This window comes from Dermacentor albipictus, chromosome 8, assembly GCF_038994185.2.
Source record: "Dermacentor albipictus isolate Rhodes 1998 colony chromosome 8, USDA_Dalb.pri_finalv2, whole genome shotgun sequence".
NCBI lineage: Eukaryota > Metazoa > Arthropoda > Arachnida > Ixodida > Ixodidae > Dermacentor > Dermacentor albipictus.
The window spans coordinates 114,972,315-114,999,057 of record NC_091828.1 but is presented as its reverse complement, the minus strand read 5'-3'; the positions used below and the strand labels follow the sequence as shown (position 1 = coordinate 114,999,057).

Sequence of the window (26,743 nt, the reverse complement as noted above, 5' to 3'; positions counted from 1 at the left end):
GGACACATTTCAACCATTTTCTGCTCAATTGTGTTTGAATTTATGCCAATATAGTGCAAGACGTCCACACATCTGTCTGGAGTGCTCAAGCACTCTACCGCAAGCCAACGAAAGAGTAATAACGCAACAGCCGCTAGGTCCAAGGTGCCAGGCTGCATATTGCGGTGCCTGGGCATTCTTGTGGCTTCTGCTCTTCGCATGCATTGTCACCCAAACAAGCAAGCAATGCAAAGACCTCGATTTCCTTACGTTGCAGAGCACCGGTTCAGCGCTCTTAGACAGAAGTGCGGAGGACTGTACATGTATGCACACGTGTAGGCACACCCACCTCCTTGCGGGGAAAGTAGCGGTCTGCCACTTGTGTCATTGGTGCCATGAGAGTCTGCACGCCATCGACAGCTGCCCGCGCCTCTCTGAGTGGCTGTAGGAGAACAAGCACGTGAGTCAAACTAAAGAGCATCTGGAAGCAAAGGGGGGCAAATGTTCAGTTCATGCACAAATGATAAAGTCGTACTGACATGACACGAGCGAGTGAAAGGGTTAATTTGAGTGAGAATGATGAATAGATGCTCTATTACTATGGTAAGCCTGAGACGATATGAAAGAAAGTTCAGAAAGTAACTCTTTAGATGTGGCGATGGCTCATTTCTAAGTAAAAAAAAAAAGCGGGGGGGGGGGGGCTGCAGTTTCACCCAAAGGGTGAAGCAGTGACAGAAATAGCAAGGTTTAATGTTGCGCTCATCCTGTTTGGCCAGTATGCTAGTTATATGCTGTTGCAGCAAAATTTCTGGCATGATTATAAGTCTTGACACGCCATGTAGGGCCTCCAATAGCATCGCACAGGTGCCATTGCACGGCCTGTAAAAGCGGCACCAGTGAAATTACGTCACTTTCAGACTGTTTCGCACTAATATTGTTTTGCACTTTTTAAATGTCTGAGAAGATTTAGGATAAAAGGCGTATGCTGTGAATGAAATACTTCACAATTGTTGTTTTTGCATTGCAATTGTACAAATTTTGCGAATAATTCAATCAAGAGCACAAGACCTGGTTTCAGCAACTTTATAGTATAACATCTACCTCACATACACAGCATAGACAAACATGTAATGTATAAACCCACATAAGGGCCATGTGCGTGTATGGGTTGCACTTTGTTTTCCAGGAGAAAATATTCGAAAAAAGAAAATTCACGTAACGGCCGTGCTCACACTTTTCACTGCCCACCTGCGAATAGCCTTCAAAATGCGTGCACCCGCACAAGCTGTGCCGTCGACTGTTTTGCCAACAACCGTCCAGGTGCTATGTTGGCCAAACAGTCGCCCTCCGTCTTGGACAGCTTCTGCAGTCACTTGACGGCTTACGGGACAGCTGTGCCATGGCCACAGTCGTGGCCGTTATTCTGGGTGGCCTCACAGGCATGCTGCAACTACTGGACGTCAGCATAGACCGACCGTTTAAAGCTGAGTTCCGAAGGCATTATTCAGATTGTATGGCAAGCGGCAGCGACCAGGCGGCTGAAAAGGGCACAGCTGACGACTGTGCTTGACAGGATCCTGTCTGCGTGGAATTCTGCGTTCGCAGACATTGCATCTCGAACTTTCACCGCAACTGAAATTTTAAACAGTTTGGACGGTGCCGAATGCAACTTCTTCTGGGGTGAGCCTACACCGAAGCATGGCACCAGCTTGAAGTCAGGAATTGGCGAGTGACTACGGAGAGTGGATGATAGGAGCTAGCAATAAATATCTTTCACTTGCGAATTGGCAAATTGTTTCTGCTTGAAAAAGAACAAAAGAAACATCTTTTTTTTACAGATAACGTATGGGCCCCACCCTGGAAATTGACCCTGGAATCTGGAAAGAAATAGTCTGGCCCTTGCACACGTTTCATACAGTAGCATACATATACGTAAATATTGCTGTAAATTGGTACTGCAATGACAAGGACAGACTGGTTTATTTTCCTGCACAAAGAAGTATGTATGAGAGGCAACACTATTTTGATAGATACTATACACTTTGCAGCCTACACGTCCACTTCCGTAACAAACTTATCCACCCTAGGGCCAACAAGATGGCCTGCTGCCTGGCAGTCTCTTGCCTTACAGCTCCCGCCACAAAACCCTCACCTCTACAAATGGACTGGAGGAGTCATCCCTGCAGTGAAGGTAGTAGTTGAGCACAGCTGGAACGAGAGAAAAAAGACAAACAAAAAAGCATGAGAAAAAAAAATTTAATTGATGCCTCACAGCACAGCTACAATCAACATGACAGCAGAAAGGCGAGCAGCCGACCTGCTATCAAAGCCATTTCAAGGCAAAACATTGCGTGGTATGCAAGTACGCAATTTCAAAGAACTGGCCAGCAGATCTCGTTGCACGTGAAATGTGTGGCTTGTACACTGCAGATGTTTGTACACCTCACACAAAGCACTGTTAGGCTTATTTTAACTATCATGGTGTGGTTATGTACGCTTAGCAATCTACGCTTACACAGGAGGTTCCGAAATTTAGGAGAAACTGACTGGGGGAGTTCTTCCAAATGCAATAGTCAGGCAGCTATAAAAGATAGGAAGCAGTAATCAAATCTTGGATATGTAACCAAGCGTATAACCTGTAACTTCGTACTGACGTCAGCATCACAGATATCGAACCATGCTCTTTTCCACACAAAACAGCAGGCCCCTTTATTCATGCAGAAGATATTGCTGAGACAGCAGAAAGCAGTGCTCTCCTGAAAAATGCGCCTTCTCACACCTGTCGCACCCTTCTTTTTTTTTTGCTTCATCATCTCTCACCCAAATCAGCAAATCAAGCAAATCAAGCAGAAAAGCGCTTGGCTTCGCCAACCTCTGAAGATCTTGTTAAGCTCCTCTCGGGCCCGCCTTTCTTTCTGAACGAAAGCAGAGGACAAGCATGGACAAATCCACTAAGAAATTGTTTACTTGTAAATTTATATTTAAGGTTCACATTAAATACCTTGGTCAAGGTTATGTGAAAAGATGTGCTAGAGATTCAGTCGTACGAACATCTCTGCAGTAACGGGGAACTGCAGTGCGATGCCTACCATTGTCCACCATTCCACTGGACTGCTTCTGAAGGAATGGTTCAGGGTCCAGGCAAAAGTCTGAGCCAGCCTAGACACAGAGACAAACAAACAACATTTCTGAACAGCGCCCAATGGAGCAATCGGACAACGACCAATGCATGCACAAAAAGCAAAAAAACACGTGCACATGTCACATAGCTGTAATCCAACTGCTACACTTGAGGTCGTCACTTGCACAACAAGTACAGCGCTACACATTTACTTGAACCAGATGATTACTTCAGCAAACTATTTCTGAAAACACAGACCATAAAATCCCCAAATCCCCAATACCATTCTACTCCAAATGAAATTAAAACAACTTGTTCGCGCTTATTTCTGACAATGAAGAGTACATTCATTCACATACATAAAAGAACTTACAATTAAATTTTATTTGAGTAAAACGTTAAATAGTAAAGCAATAATTCAGTACTAATTGGTTTGCCGAGCTATCCACCAATGAAACGTTGCGTCAGTGTGTTGAAAACACTACTGTGGGTCTTGTGTTGTTTCCTACTCTCAAAATTTGAGTTTTAAAATAAGCGTATCAAAAAGATATGTTGGGCATTTTGAGGATAAGACAGAATCTTTTTTTTATTATTATTATCATTACATACATGATGTGTGTTGTTCAAAACGCACTACTCTTGTGACACAATACTCAGAACTGATTCTAAATGCCACCTATCACCGACCTGATCAAGATGCCGACATGCAACATGCCATTGCAACATGTTACATGTTGATCATGCAACATGCATAATCAACATGCCAAAGATCAAAGAACATGTGCCTTATGATCTTTACACGCTTTGCACATAATTTCATGTGCGTTACAGTTGCATTCCACTGTTATCACAAAAATTTGGTGCCGCTAAATTGAAAGCTGTGGGTTGTAGCCATGGCTCCCTTTGAAGAAAGACTGCTTTACACCAATTCTACAATCAACATTACTGTTTACAGGGGCTAAGTCATGGCACGTGATATAGTGCGAGCCTTCCAGCAAAAGCTGCACAATCACAAATGCGTACATGGCAGCTGCAGGGCATTCAAGGGAGACAGCTTTGTTCAGCTCACCACACAGATGCCAAGATAGAGGGAGACCAGCACCCAGCACAGCACCACGGAAAGCAGACCCAGGACCGAAAACCTGCCGGGAGGAATGGAGGTGAGAAATTGCGTGGTCTCTTAGCCCTCCACTTGTTGCAACTTTGATCCTATGGAAACTCCACAAGGGAATGTGAACAGGGCAGTGCCATTCATCTTTACTTCTTCACTGTTTGCTGCCAAGCAAGCCTGGTAGTGGCACACTAGTGCTGTTAGTTGACCGATTGATTATTTGCACAAACTACAGCAAGGCTGCACGGGGGTCCTACTTTTTGCTTCTTGCTGCCAAGCTGTCCAAAAAGCAGCCTGCCACTACCACAAAGCTGTTGATTGGTTGATTCATTGACTGACAAACTACAGCAAGGCTGTGAGGGCTGCCCACTCTCACTCCTACACTGTTTGTTTTCGACGGATTGGCTATCTGATTTGCATAAACTAACAAAAATAATGAAATTCTGGAATTTTATATGCCATAAACCACGCTCTGATTATGAGGCAGGCCATAGTGGGGGAGACAGGATTGATTTTGACCTCCTGGGGTCCCTTTAATGTGCACCTAAATCAAAGTACCCATAAGAGTCTCTGCACTTCACCCCCATCGAAATGTGCCCACCATGGCTGGCATCAAACCTGCGATATCGCCATAGCTACTGGGTTACCATGGAGGGCGTTTTGCACAAACTACAGTAAGGCTACGAGGCAGCATGTCCCCACAATACAACGGCATTCAACGAGTTGCCAAGACCTGAGCCTTCATTTGAGACCTGTAGTGAACTACAAAAGGCTGTATGTGCTATAGAAAAATCCTGACGCATTAGGCACACGTTACTACACAAGATAATTGGACGTGTTATCGGAAAAGATCATGTTGCTACACAAGAGTAAATCTCTGGTATTGGCAGGTCCGTCGATCACCCTTGCATATCTCTTCAGTTGACTGATTCATTCAGCTATTGAATTTAAAGTCCCAAAAGGTCTCGAAAACTACAGTGAAAAGATGGGGATAAATTTTGACCACCATGTTCTTTTTTTTTCTTTTTTAAAATTCAAATAAACCTAAAGCTACAAAAGCCCCTACATTAAAAAGCCCGAATTTGCCCCTATATTAAATTCTACCACTCCAATGCGACAAAATTATTTGTACAGAATCTATCACTTGATGCGAAGAGAAGTTGAGTGCAGCCAGGCGTGCGCAAGGATGCACACGAAGGGTGGAGTGGTTCACGTGACTCACAGAATGAGCAGGCATCGCGAGTGCCGGATGACACCCCAGAGCAGCAGCAGGCAGACCAGAATGAGCACGCACAGCAGGCCAATTGTCGCAGGCCACCTGGGGGGAGGGAGAGGGTCACGGATTGTGGAGCCAATGGCAAGTAAGAACACCGGCGAACCAGTGTACACAATCCAAACACACTCAATTCAAGAAGCAGACCAAGACCTCAAGACCTTGGTGCACGTTAGCTGACATCGTTCTGTGCAGCACTTTTTTTCTCAGCACTGTGGAACACAGTGCAAGATGGCAACATATTTGCATGAACGTGACGGAACCACAAATGGGTGGGCTTCTGGCCCGTCTGGGAATACAACATAATACACTAATAACGCAAACTAACTTGAGTATAGCTTAATGGAACCTCTTGGGCACCTTGGTGGAGTTTACTGAATGTTGTTTTTGGGCGCTAGGTGGGACATACGAAGGCAAAGTCTGTGTGGGTGTGTTCTTCCTTTCAAATGTCCCATCTAGCACCCAAAAACAATGTTCAGTAACTATGAGTGATATAATATGCATCTGGGTCCATCCAGGCATGCAGTGCTGTATGAACGCACTTATGCGATGTGTGTGCACATTAAGTGTGCAGGTCACTCTGCTTTCGTGCTGTTGCCTCATTTCCAGGTCACAACACTTTCGCTAACTCAGACATGCACATCCATTTGCACATAAGAGCCTATATTATGCCTAAAGCTAAAACGTGCACCCAAAGCACGTCACATAGACATTTTCGCATTTTGCCCCCCATCGAATGCACGCAAGGAAATGACAAAAATGGAAAGGCATAGTGGCGCCACCTCTTGCTGGCTACGGAACCACTCATGCAACATAAGCACTGGCCGAATCACATAGCGCAGCAGAGAGAGAGGCCACCTGGTTATTACGTCAACCTGTTCGTTTCGATGCGGGGGATTCAAATTGAGCATCAGCAGCGGCACCTTCGATGCCAACTTTATACACAAGAATGTCACATATTGGTACACAAAACACTATTAGACTTCTGGACGAGTAATCCAAATCTAATTTGGCCAAACATTTCCCTTTAGTGCCTCTTTAAGACATGCGAGTTGACCCTGCCATCATGACGGAGCGAAGTAGAAGATACTGATTTGCACGGACTCACCGGAAGAGCTCCATCAACTGTAGGGCTCTAGGCAGCGGGCTGAGAGTCAGATGGCCAATGCGAGAGTGGAGCTCCTGGGCGCGCCCAGCGCCAACGCTCAGGTTTCCTTTGATGAGCTCCAGCCCGCGATCAATCAAGTTTCGGGCAACAGGGTCAGGCATGGGACCAGCCAGTGCCTCAGTAAGCCCCTGCAGCTGGTCCTTGGCGTTCTGGCCAAGGGATCGCTCCAGGTATTGCGTCTGCGGCAAAGTCACGGTCGTCAACCCGTCACCTCCCAACATCCAGGCAGCAGACATCCAGCTTCCTTCCTAACTGCAGTGCCTTGTTGCATTATGGCACGAAAGCTAAATCCATATACAGTTAAACCTCTACATAACAAAATCTGCAAAATTGGCAATTTGCTTCGTTATGTTGAAATTTCGTTGCATTGAAATTTGACTTTTTATGCAAATGAGTACAGTTGCCAATCGATTTTTTTTTTACAGAAAGGAGTCGCGAGGTCCTACAAATTATTGGGCAAATGGTTAAAGCAAACTAGAATGAGAAAAAAATTTCATTTTGTTGAACTTGGGAGTCGTCGACGAAAGATACGGTTTCATGCTGTGTCAACAATATCTTCACACCAGAAGTACGAATTAAGCGCAGCAAAGCACACTGTCACACCTATTACACCTCTGCGGCTGATAGTGTCACCTGCAGTGGGACAACGCTATCATGAAAAGCTCTGGCAGCGAGTGCTTCGTCGTCCTCTTCCTTCAATGCATCTCCGAAACTTGACATTACACAACGTCCAATATTAAATGTGCAGGAAGGCAGCGCACGCCATCTCGACACGCCCATTCTTTGCACGCACAGCAAATTACCTCTAAAACAGGATGCGCGGACTGTGTATACGCTAAACTGTGCTGACAGCCATGCAAAGCTACGGCCACGCTAGAAAAAGAAGTCTGCTCCTCCCCTTCCCCTTTGCCCCTTGCACTCATTAAGCAGTCATCCTTCTCTGCTCGCCCTCAAAACATACAGTGAACGGGGCACGGTAGGATCTTATCGCACTTGGACTTTATACCAAACACGATGCCGCTCGCTTCAATGGTCGCTCTTGATCAAGCGGAGCTCAATTTGAGAGGTGCATCCGCAAGCAGCCACTAATAATTTAAACGCCTGCATCTGAGGAAGTTTTCATTTATTGTCTCATTATTTCTTTGTGGTGGCACTGATATTTCGTTATATTGAAATTGTGTATAAACACACTTTGTTATACGGAGTTCCTAAATGCACAATGTTCTATGAACGAAAGGTTATAGAAATTTAAATACTTTGTTATATTGAGAATTTCGTTATATTGAAGTTCATTATATCGAGGTTTAACTGTACACACAAAGCTTTCACATTATTGTAGTAAGTGCATGAGGGAATGAGAAACTGCAATCACCGGCCCTGCTGCAACTTGTCACGATAACATCAACTATCCACCATGACAAACAGTAACCAAACATCAGGGCAACAAATTTTCTCCCCATCTTCAGTGTTCTCACCTAACAACCAGATCGAAAGGAAGTCAAGCTCGGGCATCAAACTAGCTTCTAACGACAAAACTAGCATCATACAAACACCACCAGACATCAAACTAGCACAACCTGTCGACACTGAATGCTGCGCTGACAGGAAAGTGAAAAACTGGAGAAAAACTTTCGGGCACTGACCTGGTTGCCGAAATTGCTGAGGTTGTCTTCAATGTACTGGGTTGATTTCTGCACGGCCACTACACCACTGTGAGCCTGGTCGTTTCCAAACAGTCCCAACGCCAATGAACCGCTGCAGCAACAAGAAATGAGGTTCACTTGACTCTGCTCGTTGGCAATTCCTCACACCGCAACAATTACCAATGCCAAGAGAAATGTCTCATGGAAGGGCTTGTACGTCAGTAAAGCAAGCTTTGGGAAAGACGCCTATAAGGGGACACACAACTCATCAGAAAAGATTATACGATTATGAGGGCAATTAAATGTTCTCAGCTTATAATTGACAGATGCCATGAATTTGGCAGTTAGACCAAAAACTGCCGTGTTAAAATGGCAGGGCAACCAATGCAAGGCTAACAGCATCAATGCTCAACAGTGGCAATTCATCAACAAGCAAGTACTATGCTATGGAACCATTACCCTTAAACTTCAGTTATTTTCTCCTAGCTCCATGCTTGAAAAAGAGTCTAGTAACGAGTCTACGCTACTGTGATAGGAGTTTGGACTATTTGAATGTCGCGGCCGAATGCGCGTGACTGCTGTGCGGCGGCGACGGACGAAGAAGAGAGAAGAGCCGGTGTCTGGGCGGAGACGGCAGCCATGCGATCTGCCTGAGCTGCCTGGGCTGGCCTTCCGAACGAGCCGAGCAGTCATCTACCCAAGGCCGGTGTTCCTGGGTGTGCTGGCAGAACAGGCAGGGCTGTCCTTGGTCTTCAACCGGCCTGCTCCACTGCTGGGCGAGCATCCGACACCGGCATGTTCCGGTGCAGCTAAGCCTTCCGAACGGTCTACCCTGTGGCGGGCCGACGTCCCGACCCTGCTGTCGCGCGAGTGGCTCGTCGTGTGCCGGGCACCCGCCCCGGCCTCCAACACCTGCGCCACTCGCCGCTCGAGATTCATCTCTGCGCCTCTTCGTGCCGTGAGTGTGTGAGACCGACGCACTATCGGACGCCTTCCTACATTGACTGAGCGCGACGATACTTACGCGACAGACATTTATGAAAGGAACTGTGTGTGTGTTATCGTGTACGTTATACTAGTCCCGTCCCCGTGTCATTAAAGCCTCTCTGTGTTCATTGTGCCATCCCTGTGTGCTTGAGGCCTGGGCCCACATCCTCCTATCACAAATTTTGGCGAGCCTGCCAGGATATTCAAACGCACAGGAGGAGCGATGGAGATCGAGAGGTTGTACGGCATAGGGAAAGAGCTAGGAATGACAGGAGCGGAGTTAAAGCGTTGGATTGATACAGAAATCGTGAGGGAACGCGACCAGCGCGCCTAACGTCGGGAAGACGCGAAAGCGCAGGCGCTAGAGGCCGAAGCGCAGGCAGAACAAGAGCGTCTACGACTAGAAGCGGAAGAACGAGTGCTAAAGCTCAAGATCGAGCTCCAGGAAAAGACTGCTGGCGTACAAAGCGCACAGAGAGACAGCACTACGGAACAGTCGGTTATCAGGGCGGCTCCTGAGCTATTCAGTCCTCATAAGTTGATCCCGCCCTTTAACGAAGCCCGGGATGATTTAGACGCTTACTTGCAACGTTTTGAGCGAGTGGCAACCAGTCAGGAATGGCCCCGCGCGAAATGGGCGCTCTCCCTCAGCCTCTGCCTGACAGGAGAAGCGTTGACGGTCATAGGACGGCTTGATTCTAATGCAGCCCTAGACTACGACCAGCTGAAGGCTACTCTCCTTCAGCGCTTTCGGTGCACTGCTGAGGGATACCGAGAAAAGTTTCGAAACGCAAGGCCCGAAGACAATGAGACTGGCCTACAATATGCAGGTAGAATATCGGGCTACTTTGACCACTGGCTTGAAATGTCCCATATTGAGAGGACCTTCGACTCCCTCAGGGACACCATGATTGCTGAACAGTTTTTGAGAAGATGTTCTGCGTCACTGCGAGTGTTCCTGAAAGAAAGGAACTGTAAGACCCTCGCTATGTTGTCAAAGAATGCCGATTCGTTTATAGAGGCACAAAACTTAACCAATCTAGGTAGAGAAAAGTTATCCAAGGAGGTCGTGTTAGACCCTGCTCGCAAGAATGAACCTCCAACAGCTATGCCACGTGCAACTAATCGGTGCTTCCTCTGTGATAAAGCGGGACATCGAGCTTCGGAGTGCTAGTCCCGGACTAAAGAGGACTCTACAGGTCGCGGATGGTCCGGCAGAAAGGGACAAGGCGGTGAAACCTCAAGAAGGAAAAATCAAGGACAAGCTTCGTGTATTCTGGCTCCATCGCAAGCCGAAAAGCCGACAGAAGAGAGTGGCGGATACGTAGTGCTTCAAGGTGGCGAAACGGTCCCAATAGTCAACATGACGTTAATGCGACAAGGTCCCAGATGTGACAGTGGAAATCTGCCAGTGAGAAAAGGCTTTCTCGAATCACAACCGGTGTCTGTCTTACGAGACACTGGCTGCAATACCGTGGTCGTGCGACTCTCTTTGGTACCTGAGGACAAAATGACAGGAACAAAAAGTCCAGTGCTCTTGCTAGACCGTACAATCCACTACTTACCGGAAGCCATAGTATACTTAGACAGTCCGTTCTTTACTGGCGTCGCACGAGTTAAATGTATGCAAGATCCCCTGTATGATGTGGTACTGGGAAACATTGAAGGTGCCCGTGCACCTGATGACCCGACCAATTCATGGTCTCCGCTGAAACATAACAGCGACAACATGAGTTACCCAGCCAACAGGATGTCATCCACCGCTCAAGCAGAGCTACCAGACGTAGAGGGCCAAACGTTGACCACAGCAGCTAAAAACGCAGCCGGATCCTCGAGACATAAAGAAGACTACGAATCTGGTACCGAGCTCGTTGCTGTGACAAAAGAAAGGAAGATACGGTCCCTGCCTACACTGCCTGTCCCGCAACCCGCAGTCGTTGGAATAGAGCAAGAGAAATTAAAAGCTTTACAGAGGGACGATGGGTCTCTGAGGAGATGTTTCGAAAAGGTCGGCAAGAGGATGACCGCGGATGGCCGCGTAAGCGAATATTACTTAAAGGATGGCATTTTATACAGGAAGCATACAGTGCCAGGTGGAAAAGTACTAGATCAGCTAGTGGTGCCAAAAGACCTCAGGGAGATGGTGATGAAGTTGGCTCATGAAGGGATCCTCGCCGGTCACCGGGGTGTGACGACGAGAACGGTGGATCGAATTGTTGCTGAATTTTACTGGCCAAGGGTCCAGTCGGAGACGAAACGGTTTGTTAAATCGTGCGACGTCTGTCAACGAAAGGTGCCGCGCCATTTAGTCGGACGCGCCCCACTGAGTACAGATGACGAGACAGGTCTAGAGCTTGGAGAGACAACACCGCTTTACCCATCACTCGTCGGAACGCAGACATCAAAGGACATCGCCATTTCCAGCCAACTGACTATGGATCAGCGACTCAAAACTGAAGTCGAGAAGTCTCGGAGCAGTTCTTTTGCAAGAACACGACGGCCGTTTGCATCCCGTGTCCTACGCTAGCCGGAAGCTTTTGCCACGTGAAGCTGCCTACTCCACAATTGAGAGGGAGTGCCTGGCCATAGTGTGGGCTGTACAGAAATTTCATGTGTACCTTTATGGTAAACCGTTCATCCTGCAGTCCGACCACCAACCACTGCGATACCTCAATTCGGCGAAGCACGTGAACAGTCGCGTGCTACGTTGGAGTTTACTCCTCATGGATTATGACTTTCATGTGGAGTATATTCGTGGATGTGATAACGTTGGTGCAGACTATCTAAGTAGAATAGCTACGGACACGGACTAATCTCTCATGAGAGTAATAATTTGAACTGTGTCACTTGTGATACTCCGTAGTGCTACCCTCCTCGACTTCTTGAACTTGGGGGGAAATGTGATAGGAGTTTGGACTATTTGAATGTCGCGGCCGAATGCGCGTGACTGCTGTGCGGCGGCGACGGACGAAGAAGAGAGAAGAGCCGGTGTCTGGGCGGAGACGGCAGCCATGCGATCTGCCTGAGCTGCCTGGGCTGGCCTTCCGAACGAGCCGAGCAGTCATCTACCCAAGGCCGGTGTTCCTGGGTGTGCTGGCAGAACAGGCAGGGCTGTCCTTGGTCTTCAACCGGCCTGCTCCACTGCTGGGCGAGCATCCGACACCGGCATGTTCCGGTGCAGCTAAGCCTTCCGAACGGTCTACCCTGTGGCGGGCCGACGTCCCGACCCTGCTGTCGCGCGAGTGGCTCGTCGTGTGCCGGGCACCCGCCCCGGCCTCCAACACCTGCGCCACTCGCCGCTCGAGATTCATCTCTGCGCCTCCTCGTGCCGTGAGTGTGTGAGACCGACGCACTATCGGACGCCTTCCTACATTGACTCTGAGCGCAACGATACTTACGCGACAGACATTTATGAAAGGAACTGTGTGTGTGTTATCGTGTACGTTATACTAGTCCCGTCCCCGTGTCATTAAAGCCTCTCTGTGTTCATTGTGCCATCCCTGTGTGCTTGAGGCCTGGGCCCACATCCTCCTATCACAGCTACGCACCAACCATAAACTGAAAAAAAAAAAGATAAAGGAAAAGAAATTGCGAAGAATTTCAGGATTCTTTTGTTAATCATGACATTAAGAAAGGGGTCCATAAACATTTGCCACAAACATTTACAGAGTATTTGAAGTGACATGCTTTGACATATGTGCAACATGTGGTGCATTCACTTTATGGATTAGCACTAATGAAAAAGAAAAATAATCACAGAATTTAACACCAAAAGAAACTCGCAGGCTCCAAGAGACCCTGTAGCGGGAAGCCCTAGATTAATTTCGACTAACTGGGGTTCTTTAGTATGCTACAAAACTACGGTGCACAAGTGTCCTTGCAATACCTTCCCCTTGTCGAAGTGCAGCCACAGATGCTGGGAATTTAACCCATGGCCCAGCTGATGCTGAGCAGCAGAACACCACAGCCACTGAGCTGTGGGCGACAGCAGTTTAGCAACTGGATGTCTTCAGCAACATTATAATTTAGCACCTGAAGAACCATAGCTGGTTGGGCAAGCAGGTACAATTGTGCCTTTACCTACAGCACAAACAAAAAGACAGTCGTCTTTTCGTTTGCGCTGTGAGTAAGGATAAATTTTGGCATCTGGACGTTTTAGCAACTTGCCGTTTTAGCACCTGGCGGTTTTAGCACCTGGCTGCTTTAGCACCTGGCTGCTTTAGCACCTGGCTGCTTTAGCACCTGGCTGCTTTAGCAACCGACTGTTTTAGCAACTAGCTTCATTTACACACGTCATGCTTATTCTCAAGCTCTAAGAGCGTTGTCTCACCCAGTAGTGGGCCCTGCAAGACCACACTTGGAATGCTCAGCTTCCCATACAAAAATGAAAGAAGAAGACAAAGAAATGACGTTCCAAGACTGACCAGCAGAGGAGTGCAAAAAATGCCAAGATCCACTTGAGCGGTGTGAGGCGTCGTTTTTTCTTGAGACCCGAGTCGCAGCATCGGCAGAGGAAGAAGATGAGGAATGCCAGAAGGGTGAGGATCAACCAGAAGCCTGGCACCGCAATCAGGATGCCCAGGCTCTGCAATGTGTGCATAGGGGGAGTCATAAGTGAGAGCCACACGATGGTTCATCAGGTTTCACACAATACATTTTCAATCAGGATTGGGATCGAATTCCTCTATTGCGATTGGCTGCTTTGTGAAAGCCACAGAAGGAAGCCAATTGCTGTTGAGAAATTCGATCCCAATTGGGCTCGGTCGCGATCAAAAATGCACTGTGTGACAACTGTATTAAAGTAAAGCCAGTTAGCATTCAACTACTCTAATAACAGTGATAAAATAAGACAAAGAGAAGCACAACAGAACACCATTCAGTCATAGTGTATCACCACACAGTTTACATCATCCCATCACAGCAACACTTGTTTCTAAAGGTCCTAGTTCTTTGTTGCACAAGCTAGTGTATGCATCAGAAATTATAAGTAGCATGAAAAGGCTGAAGGGCCTGCCACACATCCTATATACACCTTTTAAACGAGGTCAGTTTTTTATTTTGTTTTTTTCAGTAAAGCCTAGCCACATTAATTTCACGTCAAATAATTTCAACCCTACAAGTTTGTAGTAAATTGTGAATGTGCCAGCACTAAAACTGTCAGCATAAAGAAATACGAAGAAAAAAAAATCTTTCGAGTACTAGCTATAGCCTTGCGCCTCTACCTAAATATTTCCATGACACAATGATGATATTTAAGCACTTAAGTGGGATAAAACTATGTTCACTGCCCGACAGGCCAGTTATCAACTAAAAGATAACCAAGGCTGGGTAACAGCATATCTAAACATCTTTAGAGGAATCCCAAAAGAAAACGATACTTTTCCTTGCACTATATCTGGCCATCATAACACAGAATAGAAAAACGATTCTTGCTCTAAAACTTGGAGCTGTTTTGAACATTTCTGTCCATTCTTTGTCAAGAATCCTCCACCAACTAGAGGTGTACTCAACAACACTATGGAACCTTTCTGTAGACCAGAATCTGTTACTCCTGCATAGCCGTTTAGAGCAAGTGCACTTAACCTCAACTCCATGCTGGGCTGCCAACTGAATGATGGGACACAGTTGACAATAAAGCTATGATGAGCAAACACTGACGGCAAACAAAAGATAAGAGTGGGCTGAGCGTTATCGTGGTTGTTCTTTCTTTTCGGCAGTTCGCACAGTTCCCACCAAAATAGGGCTGGCCCCGAAAAGCACTGAAAATTCCAGTCTACACACTGCAGATTATTTATGTTGTAATGGGGATTAAGGAAGTATATACGCAATGTATTTACAGACTATGCAAAAGGTACAGTTAAGGTGGCCAACCAAACACTTGCACAATAGCCTGTACCCAAGACTGTCTTCTTCTTCGTTAAGATAAGTGCCAACATAAAGGCACCACTTACTAACAATACGTTCCAACATCAACTTGCCAAGCTCTTAGAAGGCAGAGAATAACATGGTCCATACTCAGGAATGATTAGATACTCAGATTGTGCTTGTATGTGCTGTTTTGTTACTGTGCAAGTTGTCCTTGCATAATTCATCCAGGCACAACAGTTAAGAAAAATATGTGCATACTCGGACTTCCCAGCACATTATTACAGAACTTGATAGTAAATGGTCACAAATTATCACAATCTGTGATACCTTCGTGTGATTAAATATATGGTAGGTGGCCACTAAGACCACTCCAAAATAAACTTTCACTGCATTTTTCTTCATAACATTTGCTTCCTGCAAGTTAGGTAACCAGCACACACTGAAAATAAATTTCTGAAAAAAAGATGACCGTTTTAGATTTCAGCTGCCGGGCATAAAATAAAGCAGGCGATATCAAAGCACACGGGGGAGACTTGATGGACGGCACAGAGCTCGTGGAGATATGCTTGGTTCTCATGACAACCACATTAACAGGTCAGACGCACCACAATTTTCTTTTCAGCCACCAGACAGCAGTATGCTTTGTTCTCCTGCTTAACGCAGAGATGTTGCAACACCACCTTGCCACATCTAAGGCACCGTTTCTACACTCAAAACGCATATTACTCCACGAAACAGGGGCAATTAGATTTCATATTGTTGACTGATTTCAAGGACAGACTCAAGAATGAGATGAGATGTAGTGCTGCTATTTCATCCAGTCTCATATTCACCTCTATCCTTGTCTGTTTGCACTCTATGTAAAGTCAACCACAAAAGCTTACAGACCGCGCAAGCGCATGCCAAACAATCTCTCCACAACATTTCTGTAGCGTCTGCAGCCGTTCAAGACAGCGCTAGGCTAGAAATGTGTCTCTAAGTTGTTCGCTTCCGGATAATTTTTTTTTTCTTGGTGCAATGCTAGTCTTTTTTTGCTCATGCAACATACTCTACAATAGCCATGGTGGGATGCTTCTGTCTCAAAAGCAGTATCATTTAAACTGATGGTATCATTTCAACTGATACTGCTGATGTCAGCAGTATCAGGCCGCCTGCTGATGGCCGGATATCATTCCATACCACTGGGCTGCACACTTTCCATGAGAATGAGAAAGTAGAAGAGCGTCACGCAGCCAAAGAAAATTCTTTCTTTTGGTTTGGGGTGACTTCACTGGGATCCAGCCACAGACATGCTTTCCTTGCAGTTTACAATTTTATTAGAGAGACAAAAAGATTACCTTGCTGAATTTCTAAAATCATCAATTATTTCTATTATTTCATTTTGTCATGTTAACTTATTTTATCAAAATTCTTAATAATATTTTCATTGCACTTCTATCATAATAATATTTGATTGATAGATTGCATATCTATATATAATATTTTCATTTTATCAAATTCTTAATAATATTTTCATTGCACTTCTAAATTACAGTTATTTAGTCCCATGCTCCACTGTTCAAATCTAGTTTTGCTTTAATTCAAACCATACGGAAAACCACCTGCTTCTTGGCCAATCCCCCATAGCGCATATGCGTGCTAGTGTTTGGGAAATGAAACGAAATGAAAATCAACACACTGAAGAAAAACAAGATGGCTAATTTCCGGCTTAACATTGCTTTCAACAGCAGGTGTCACGGAGCCGCAGTTTGGCAGAGGATCATGTGGTCCGTAAGCTATTGCTGTCGGCTGTACAATCAGCATCGAAAGTTTGCAGAACTCTGCATATGAGCAAATTACAAATTTCCAAGTAGCTTGTGACTGTACCCAGTTAAACCACACAACACTATTTCATTCGCAAATCCTACTAGAAATCCAAGTACCGGGTTGGGTGCCGAGATGTGAAAATTGCAGCTTTTTTTGAAAACCCTACAGACCATAAACTTTTCACGTATTTGCAATGATACAGCATACTTAAAGGTGGCAGAGCCAAGAAGAATACGTGGTGTCTACAATGGGAAGGAGAAAACGCACCTCAAGGTAGACGTTGCTGGTTGGGTCGAAAGTGGAATTGACGGGGGAAAAACCTATATCGACGTGCGGCACAACATGGAAGCAGTCGGCCACCATCGACACCTGGTAGCCCTCGTGCAATGCCATTGTGGGGACAAGGCGTCACCGTCTGCAAGCACAAGCATCGCGACAAAAACAAGCAACAGTGAGACCGAAGCTCCTGCTTTTAAATCGCAGATTGGAGAAGCACAAAATTTGGAGCTACAAAACACAGAACTCTTGTCACTGGAACTAAACCCCCCATTTAGTTTAACATAACCGCTTTTAAAACAGCCATATAACAAATAACTTGCATTTTTTTCTTTTATTTCTTGCAAAAAATTTTGGGAGTTTGCAGATTGTGCAGCGAGCTCCTGATTTCACGTCTGGCATGAAGCTACAAGCATCATCATCCTAACTTATGTCCGATTCCGGACAAAGAACTTTCCCAGAGATCTTCAATTCACTCTACCTTGCCTTATCTGGCTCCATCCTATGCCTAGAAATGTCCTAATTTCATCACACCGCCTAGTTCTCTGACATCCTTGACCGCTTTTCTTACTTCGGCACTGATTCTGTTTCTGTAATAGACCACTGGTTATCTGCTTTGTACATTAGACGGCGTGCCCAACTTCAGTTCTTCCCGTTAACTTCAAATATGATATCGGCTAGTCCATTTGCTATCTAATCCACGACGCTACCTTCCTGTCTGAAATTTGAGTTTTAACTAGTCCACAAAGTTCTTATTGTTTACGGACTACCAGCTAACTGGAGCTGTAAAGCTGGTAGCAACATCTTTGGAAGCTTTGTTCAACTACAATGTGTTTGAACAACTTTTGTGTTATGCAGGTGTTCTCGTAGAATAAAATTTAAGAAGGGACTGAACATTAATGATTATGTAACTACAGGCGAGTTACAACAGAAGTTAAAGCGAATATGCAAGGTCAATGTAATAATATTGCTCTGCGTCCCTTCTGGTTAAAGCCTGAGCCACAAACATGCCTGCTCACGTAAATGACTCCAGAAACCCGGTATTCCACAGACTTTACGTTTACAGACAAGATAAAGCTCTCTATTACACCCTCTACCATGACAGGGTTCATTTCATCAGACTCGGCAGGAACTTAGGAATCTTTAATACCTGAAGGTAGGGGGGCTTAATGTGTCCCTACATGTACTGGCTTCTGTCACGTCATTAACAAACATACTAGAACTTCTAATACAGTAACTGGGTGGCAGTGTCGATTAGGTAATGTTGTGTTATGGATCATGGAAACAGTTAAGGTATTTGAGATTGTCGCTTTGGGTACATTTTCAGCCTGAAACCGTACATCATACTGATGTTCCTGCGTTCCTGAACAACACATTGAGTGGTTTGAAGAAGCTTTCATTGCAAACCATGAAAACTACGCCAGATATTTACCTTTATGTGGTTAGCCACGCTATTTCCTGTGCGATATATGTACCCGAGAATATTCCTTGTTCGAAATACTAGTACCAAGAGTGACATAAACAGCAGCTGAATCACTTATGGCACGTCCAGGTGGTCTTTTGAGAGTGCTTTCAAAGTGCTCTGATGGTTGTGTAAAAAGACAATGAAGCTGTATTATGAAGACAAATTACTTTAGTAGCATTGTTCTGCATTTGTTAACACTGTAGGAGCATCCTTATTGTCTTGATAAATGACCTTCTATAAAACAAAAATAGCGCTTGAAAAAAAAAAGATGGCTAAATGTGCCATAAGGGTGATACTACGGGTAACTGTCAAATTTAGCATATTGCGAAATTCCGTAATGGTGGCGTTTTGAGCCAATCAGAGGCTGTAGCAGCGGTAGCTGTGAGCCAATCGCAACTGATAAGATATAGTGAATTCAAAAATATGCTGAAATTTGACAATGTCCAGGATATAGCACCTTAAGTTCAAAAGAACAATGTATTGGGCTAGTTGATGCCTAAATTATGGGGTTTTACGTGCCAAAACCACTTTCTGATTATGAGGCACGCCGTAGTGGAGGGCTCCGGAAATTTCGACCACCTGGGGTTCTTTAACGTGCACCTAAATCTAAGTACACAGGTGTTTTCGCATTTCGCCCCCATCGAAATACGGTCGCCGGGGCCGGGATTCGATCCCGCGACCTCGTGCTCAGCAGCCTAACACCATAGCCACTGAGCAACCACGGCGGGTGGCTAGTTGATGGCTTTTCATAGTTTCTTCTTGCGGGTACAACCCCATCCATTTGTCACCTGTTCCCGTCCTCATAATTAAGGACACAGTGCAATAAGAAACTATGAGCATGTACGTTAAGACCATGAATAGTCAGCGTCTCTACACGCACTCAGCACAACAGAGTTGCACATAAACCCTTACCGCAGGAGGCTCGTTGTACATAAAATCAGAATCCAACTTCCTATTCTTTTATTATTATTATTATTATTATTATGAGTGGATAGGTCAGAAAGTAGGCAGGCGCTTTTTGTGCTATGAGCCCTGCATGAATTAGTAACATGAATTCTCAATTTTAGTGAAGTAACTATCACACGAAATACAAATTCATGACAGCTAAGACAGCAAACGTTTTTAAATGAATGTGCACATGGTCTCCCATGCAATGAGTTTTCAAGAACGATTCCTCTGCGTGCTCCTGACCTCTTTACGGCTCATTTTGCTATCTGCGTGTGCTCTCGGTAAATTTCGCTCGACAGCTTCGCGTGTGGGGCGCCCCACCTACAGTGCACTTTTATTTTTTTCCCCACCTCCTTCGGCACTCCCCGCCGAGAACACATTTAAAACGTGTTCGGCTACTAAATATACGGCGGCGTATGCGTCACTTTCTCCGGGCGCTCGTCGCCCGAGACGTGCAACGTGCATGAAACACGTGACAAGAATTTCCGCCGTGCAATGCGCCCTCGGGTGGATGGATGGCGGTGATGTCGGTTAGCGTGAAGAACTAGCACGCGCGTGCATAAATTAACACGCGACGCGTTCGTTTAATTATTAGCGCGTACGTGTGACTGCACTATACGTTTACCTATATGGCGAGATGCAGAAGTCGTCTGCTTCAGAAAGATGACGGACGTGGATGTATACGCCGGTGCACGCGAAAGGAAGAATGCGCAGAAAAAATTATAACGTATGCCGAATTCGTTTTCGATGAGAGCCGCGCCGGCTGGGCTGCAAGCTTGAGATACGAGCGGGGGCCAGAATACCGCGGGCAAGACCCTTTCATATCCGCGCTGTCAAGTCCTTGAGGAGCTCGACCCTTTACGAGGAACAAACGCACAAAAAGCCGTTTAGGACAAGTGACGTACGTGACTTGGCCTTCGAGTGTGTCGCACGTGAACGGCGCATGCCCCTGCTTGATAGACGAGACTGCAAGAATGTGCGTGTTACGACAGCTCTAGGCTGCTGCGAGTCGATTGAAAAACGCAGGAGGAACTTGGCACAGGCTACAGGACGAACGCAAAGTTAATGAGCGGTGGTGAAACCAGGAGGGAAAAAATGCTACGAGAGCGTACGGAAGCGCGGAAGACGACCGCGTTGCGCACTTGATTATCACAGTCAAGGACAGCTGCGAGATGGGTAGGCGAGCTTCTGTGCAGATAGCCGTTACCAGCGTCGTCTAGAGCAGTCGATTGAAGGGCAGCGTCGATCGGCATGCGTACGTGATCTCAGTGTGAAAGCACCTTGACCTTGGAGTATAGCGTATAATGCATGCATATTACGCAAGCGGGCATAGTTTTTGTATTATTATTTTATTTTAAGCGGACAGAGTTACGAGAATCTACAGAAAGCGAACGCATTAACATGCACAGACGCCCGAGGAAAATAAAATCACTATGTGGCACCCGTAATCAAGCGCAACATGTCCAAAATCGCGCATGATTAGTCTCAACCCTTTCAAACCGCGCGAGTAGAAAGGATATACTTTTGGCTCCCCGTTTTTTTCTTTTAACCAGCATGGCGGGTTTACGACGTCGCTCTCGGGTTTGCAACAGGAAACCGCCTAGACGCACGCACCACACCTTAACCGCGTTCTCCATTGTGGAAACGAAAACCGCGCTCGCAACCCCAGGAAATCAATACATGGGAATCGGAAACTGCGAGCCACACAGGGAGGAGCTGGGGGAAGAGAACGTGATATATAGACGAGAACCCGACGGCACGATTACCGAGAGCGCCCCACGGGGACAAAGGAAAAGAGATTAAGTTCGGCGACGCGGTTAAGTGCAACGACATGAACTAGAGCAACGCGCGCAGATGCCCCGAAAAGCGCGTGGGAGGCGATCTTGCATAAAGTATCGAAACAGTCGCGGAACGATATCAAACTTGCATGCGATGCGAACGTGCCGGCTCGACCCTTTCGCAAGCCGGAATAGAAAAAAAGTTTACACGGCTACGGATCGTGGATCCGACGTAGCACGGTAGCCGTGCGTGCTTTGGAGCGCGAGGACGCGCGTTCTTGCTCGGGGGACCACGACTACGTATCGACCCGCGTTGCTTGTGAACTCCATTGGCCCGCCCTGGCCCGACGCAAACGACTTTTTTTTTCTTCTTCTCCGCGTTGTCCAGCTGAGGACAATTTGCGCGGCTAGCCATCGCGGTGTTTGTAACCGCCGAGGGCAGGCTTTTTATACTAGCAGGCGGCGGGCACTCGGCGAATGCAACATCGCGCAAACCCGGAGCGCGCTCCGCACAGGCTCCCGAATCAAGCGTCCGCGCGTCAAAATGGAAGGCTGTACGCAGACATTTTGGGGCATGTCCGAGCGAAATAAAGAAAGCTTTAATGTGAGAGGAAGCAGAGGAATGGAAAAGAGTGCGGTACTGGAAGAAGAGGGAGCCGCGTACGACGGCTGTTCCGGAGAGACTCACCGCTCGGAGAATCGATGGCTGTGACGCGAGGCGGAGTGTGTGAGCGCTAGTTTCTCTTTTTTTTATATCACCGCGACAACGGTAGCTAGCCGTCGCGCATCATAGCCGCGGAGTTTCTTCTCCCTGGGCGCCCCCGGGAGCGTTGGTTGGTCTCGTCGAAAAAGGGCGGCCACGGCGCGCACCACGAAAGGGAACACGCAGAGAAGCCGCGCGCAGCAGGAAATTGGTTATCCGGTGATTCTTCACATAGTCCCGCGCTGGTCGCGATAACCACCCACCACAAGCCAAGGAGAAACACACACACAGTCAGCAGCGGCCGCCGCTGCTGGCCAGCGAGCAGGCAGGGACCGCCCCAAGCGCACCCACTTTGTCGGAGAGGGTGTTGCGTGAGGAGGTCTCAGAAAAGTTGGGAGGGGGGGAACGCATCGCAAAGGTACAGGCAAAGGCTTCGGCGAAGAACTGCGGAAAGAAGGAAGGAAACAGTTCTGTTACCCGCCGCCAGGGCGAAACTTTCGTTACGGACAAAGCGATTTCCGAGCGCTGGTTACCCTCCCTTTACGTATCACGCAGATCATCTCTCTATACGGGTGAATGTAACCTTATGCGAGAGCAACGACAACTTGCGTTCGTGAGAGAACGGGCGCTATTTTCGAAACTCGTGCGACCGATTTGCATTTTGAATCTCTGTTCTGGTACACAGGGTTTGCTGTGGAGGGACTGAACTAAAGAGTACCTCGATAATGCTAAAATAAATGAATAAAAAATATATCGGCGTTCTACAAGCTTTACGCATGATACGCGCTGTTCACACGAGAACATTAACCCTAAAGAACCCCCTCAACCATAAAGGAGGTTAAGATCACACAGGTTCAGGAAAACACTCCAAGAGAGTAAAGAAAACGTATGCTCGTTAATAATTGCACAAATCCCGTGTTGCATCGTCGCTAGTTTCAACTTCGCTAATGGCACTCTATATGCTGCCACGGAAATATTAAATGCTGCCATGCTTCTCAGTTTCTCTTTTATTAGTTGATCTCGATGGACCAGAGAAAAAGCGAATACGAAATACGGGTGGCAAAGCCACCTTGAAGTGTCAGCGCGCCGCGACATCTTGGAGTTTGGCCAGCTGGTCTCGTCAATTGCTTACCCGATAAAAAAACTCGACCCAACAAGTCTCGAGGAATTTTGTTGCACCGAAACAGCTCAATACGAGAAACAAAAAAAAAATGCTTGGGATTTCGTAACAAACAGACATCTGCATTTAGGTTTTGGCACGACAATCAAGAAAGCTTTTTTTTCCTTTGTTCTCCTCCATTAGCAATCAACCTTTTCCCGCCGAATGGATTTACCGATATAAACTGATTTAGTGTGCTGCTATTTGATGTCCTTGTCGGTCGTAGTCGCGCGGAGGAAGGGGGCTCATTAAAGCAGAGGGCGGCCACTGTGAACTTTGCATCAACACTGAATTGTTAATAAGCAAGGCTAAATTGAATAATATAACCGAATGTCCACGGTAGGTCCACCCAGAGTCCCTCCTATGACCCGCGAAGACGCCACCCTGGCCACATATGCACAAAGTACACAGTGCACCCAGGGGAAATGTTTGAGGTCACCTCCAAAATATCTACGAGTCGTAGCTTCTTGTCCCCGCAGACACAAGGTGACGGTTGTTGCTGCGAAGATAGTCAGCAGTGCTGCTGCAGGTGAATGCTACTGCCCGTGCAAACAGCAGGAGATCGAAGAACTCGCCAGACTCCTTCAGTTTTTTCCTTTTTCCATTTAAAATCGACACCACGCCTCTCATTTCAGGATGCAGACACATAGTTCATGTGAAGTTGAAAAGAAAAACAGTGTTGCCCAACTTAAAACAAGTTGCCGAAGCTCACGAATATGCGAACAACTCTCCTGTTGCCATGCCATATCGCCTGCACGGGCAGTCATTCTCACCGAGGTGTTATATCTACATCATAGAGGCATGTAGACTAGAAAAACACAGCATGGCAGCTTAGAAGTCTGCATATGATACACAGACACGTACTGCTAGGTACAGTATAGTTAAACTGAACCCACAGCCACCTGGCTTATCATATCAGCTGCTCTCCCGAGTTGTGGTGTAGCCAGGGAGTGGGACACCAGTCACATGGCCGCCCCCGAGAAGAAATTCAGTCGCCACGGCTCCCGAGGCCTCCACTTGCCGATATTATTTTGCAAACGTAAATTGCTTTCTGCAGAAGTGCATGTTGAGAAGTGCATGCTGAGCCACAACAAACAGGGCGGGCTCTTCAATACTTACGTAACGTACGCACAAATAACCGCTCCCGTATTTTAGCATGGCGCCACCATTACCCACAACTGCGCACGAGCAGTAAGCCCTGTGCATGCGCAGTTGCGGCAACGGTATTAATGGTAACGCTACGTTAAGGCACTTTTGTACATAACCGGCACCACTTTACCTGTGATCCTCACGTATGCTAGCTAAACTGCGCCATGTTCGTGGCCAGCGCACCACATATGAAGCTGGTACCATGCTTGGCAAGTCCAGTAAAACTTACCTGACAACGGTAACTTTTGGTATTTTTTAAACGTTTCATTATCATTTTACTAACAAAGGTGACAAGAGGCGGGGCAGGAAATGAAGTTCACACCTCGACCCCTCAGGGAACCATCTCTTTCTTTAGATGAATCTTTTATTGAAGAGCAGAGCCAGGCATATGAGCTTTAGCAACTGCTTAACAGAAAACCTCGATCGTCGAGGTTCGAAATGGTACAAAAACATCTACGTGATCACGTGCATTCCATACAGCGATGTAAACAAGTACAGGTAATTACACTGACAGAGGCATGTTCATGAAAAAAAGGAAGAAAAGCGTGTTTATACATTACAGAATAAATAATCCGTGCAAGCAAACACAGAGGGATTACAGCAGTGGAACAGTATATGCTAGAACAAATGCCTCTCTGCAAGGCCAGACTGCCAATCTTTCTAGCACTTGGGCCTGGATCGATCACATCACTTGCATAATAGCTTTCCGAAGGATGAATAAGGAAGTGGAGGGTACGGGCCAGTTACCGAAAAGGTATCCCATTTAGGAACTGCGTAGCCAGATTTTTCTTTGACTGCCTTTTCAACTGCTTTCAGCAAGTTCATACAAAGCTGGTGCGAGTACAGCCTCCGAATTTCCTTATGCGCCAAATTAAACTTGGGATCCCAATTGTGCTACTGCTAATTTCAAATTTTCGATTCACATTTCCATCTTCAGACAAGGTAGACCTATTCTTCCCACTTGCCTTTATGAAACTTTATTTGTTAATCCTAAAACGAACTTGAACCAACTAAAATGGTTGGATTTAGCAATGGCCGAGATTATCAAAAGGACGGAGTTCAGACAGGAAATAATTATCCACCCCTGACTGTAAATTCACCTCCACAACCACTGCCCGTGTTCTTGATTGACAGGATACAGCCGTGACAACACACTGACCTCGACATTGTGCAGTAAAAGTCAAGTTCACAAGGTCCTTTTAATAGTATCTTCTTTTTGAGTTAAACCACTACTATATGAAGTGTCCTTTGCATACCCCAACAAATACTATCCCAAAGATTTTAATTTTGATTCCCCACTCGACATTGATTTCCTTCAAAAATGTCACAAACCCACCGAGGGGGAAAGGTGAAAAAGAGTCGGGTGGTCTTCCCCATACATACAATCACTTTCCATGGGCCAGTCGAAAGCGTAGTAGTTGACAGGTTATGCGTTGTTAGTTTTGGTCCCCCCGAAATTTAGCATGGTTCCAGGCTTATTTGCACCTGGCAAAGTACAGCAATTGGATCCCCACCCTCCGCTTTATGTAGAAAAGATTTGAAAATGCGGCATTCCGCCAGCACAACACTTTGCTGCAAGTCTCGGACCATTCTGGCTAGACAATGCAGCTGCCGCGACAAATCCAGGCCCTTGCGGCAAGAGCAATTGGCGAACAATGATTCGAAACAAATTTTTTTTCACAAGATGGGAACGAGAACAGCAAGGTTTTGTCGGTGAATTCAGAAGTGGTATGCCTTTACTACAGTGGTATCAGTTGAAGGGTGACAACTAGGGCATATTGTACAAGCGAGGTGTATTAAAAAGGCTTTAAAAAAGACAAGATTACCGTGGCAGTGATTCAGAGGTTGCACTATGCTATCAAGGGCCGATGGTACTGCGACATGGCACAAGACTCTCACACAAACACGCTACCAAGCGACCAGCCTGTATACGCTTGAGCTACAGATTTTCACACAAAGCTTGTTTCTGAAACTCCACAGCCTCTGCCTTGCAAGCATGGGAGGACCATTAAATTTTATTGACTAGCGAAGTATGCAGCCTTCTTTCTGGCCTTGAGGACCAAATGCCAATGTTCTCCATGCACACTGAAAAGACTTGTTCCTTGATGGTGCAGCCAGCTAACCTTCACAGCAGCTATAGTGATGGTAACAGAGGTGAGGGGGGTAGGCTTCTTCGACTGGTAGATATGTCTCGATTGCACTAAAAAGCATACTTGAACCAATACTACTACTAGGGAGTTGTGGCATAAGGTTATTGATCCTGCCAAGCTCCAGCTTCCCAAACACTTGCTAATTCACACAGTGCATGG

The 26,743-nt window shown here is 46.4% G+C and overlaps 1 protein-coding gene across 9 annotated transcripts in view; it reads right to left on the bottom strand.

Annotated features, from left to right (window-relative positions):
* Positions 1–22,504, bottom strand: part of LOC135920128 (protein tweety-like) — a 39,391-nt gene extending 16,887 nt beyond the window's left edge. For 4 of the 9 annotated variants that reach the window (XM_065454211.1, XM_065454212.1, XM_065454216.1 and 1 more), the window contains exons 1-10: positions 22,112–22,503; positions 17,224–17,371; positions 13,707–13,867; positions 8,296–8,407; positions 6,593–6,831; positions 5,434–5,529; positions 4,170–4,242; positions 3,069–3,138; positions 2,132–2,187; positions 329–421 (exon numbers count right to left, since the gene is read on the bottom strand). In XM_065454211.1, the coding sequence (XP_065310283.1) occupies positions 329–421; positions 2,132–2,187; positions 3,069–3,138; positions 4,170–4,242; positions 5,434–5,529; positions 6,593–6,831; positions 8,296–8,407; positions 13,707–13,867; positions 17,224–17,349 (1,026 nt within the window). In that variant the 5' untranslated portion in view covers positions 17,350–17,371; positions 22,112–22,503. Of the gene's footprint in view, positions 1–328; positions 422–2,131; positions 2,188–3,068; positions 3,139–4,169; positions 4,243–5,433; positions 5,530–6,592; positions 6,832–8,295; positions 8,408–13,706; positions 13,868–17,223; positions 17,372–22,111 lie in introns of all 9 variants that reach the window. The other 5 variants (XM_065454215.1, XM_065454213.1, XM_065454214.1 and 2 more) reach the window with 2 other exon arrangements.
* Positions 22,505–26,743: the final 4,239 nt, after the last annotated feature.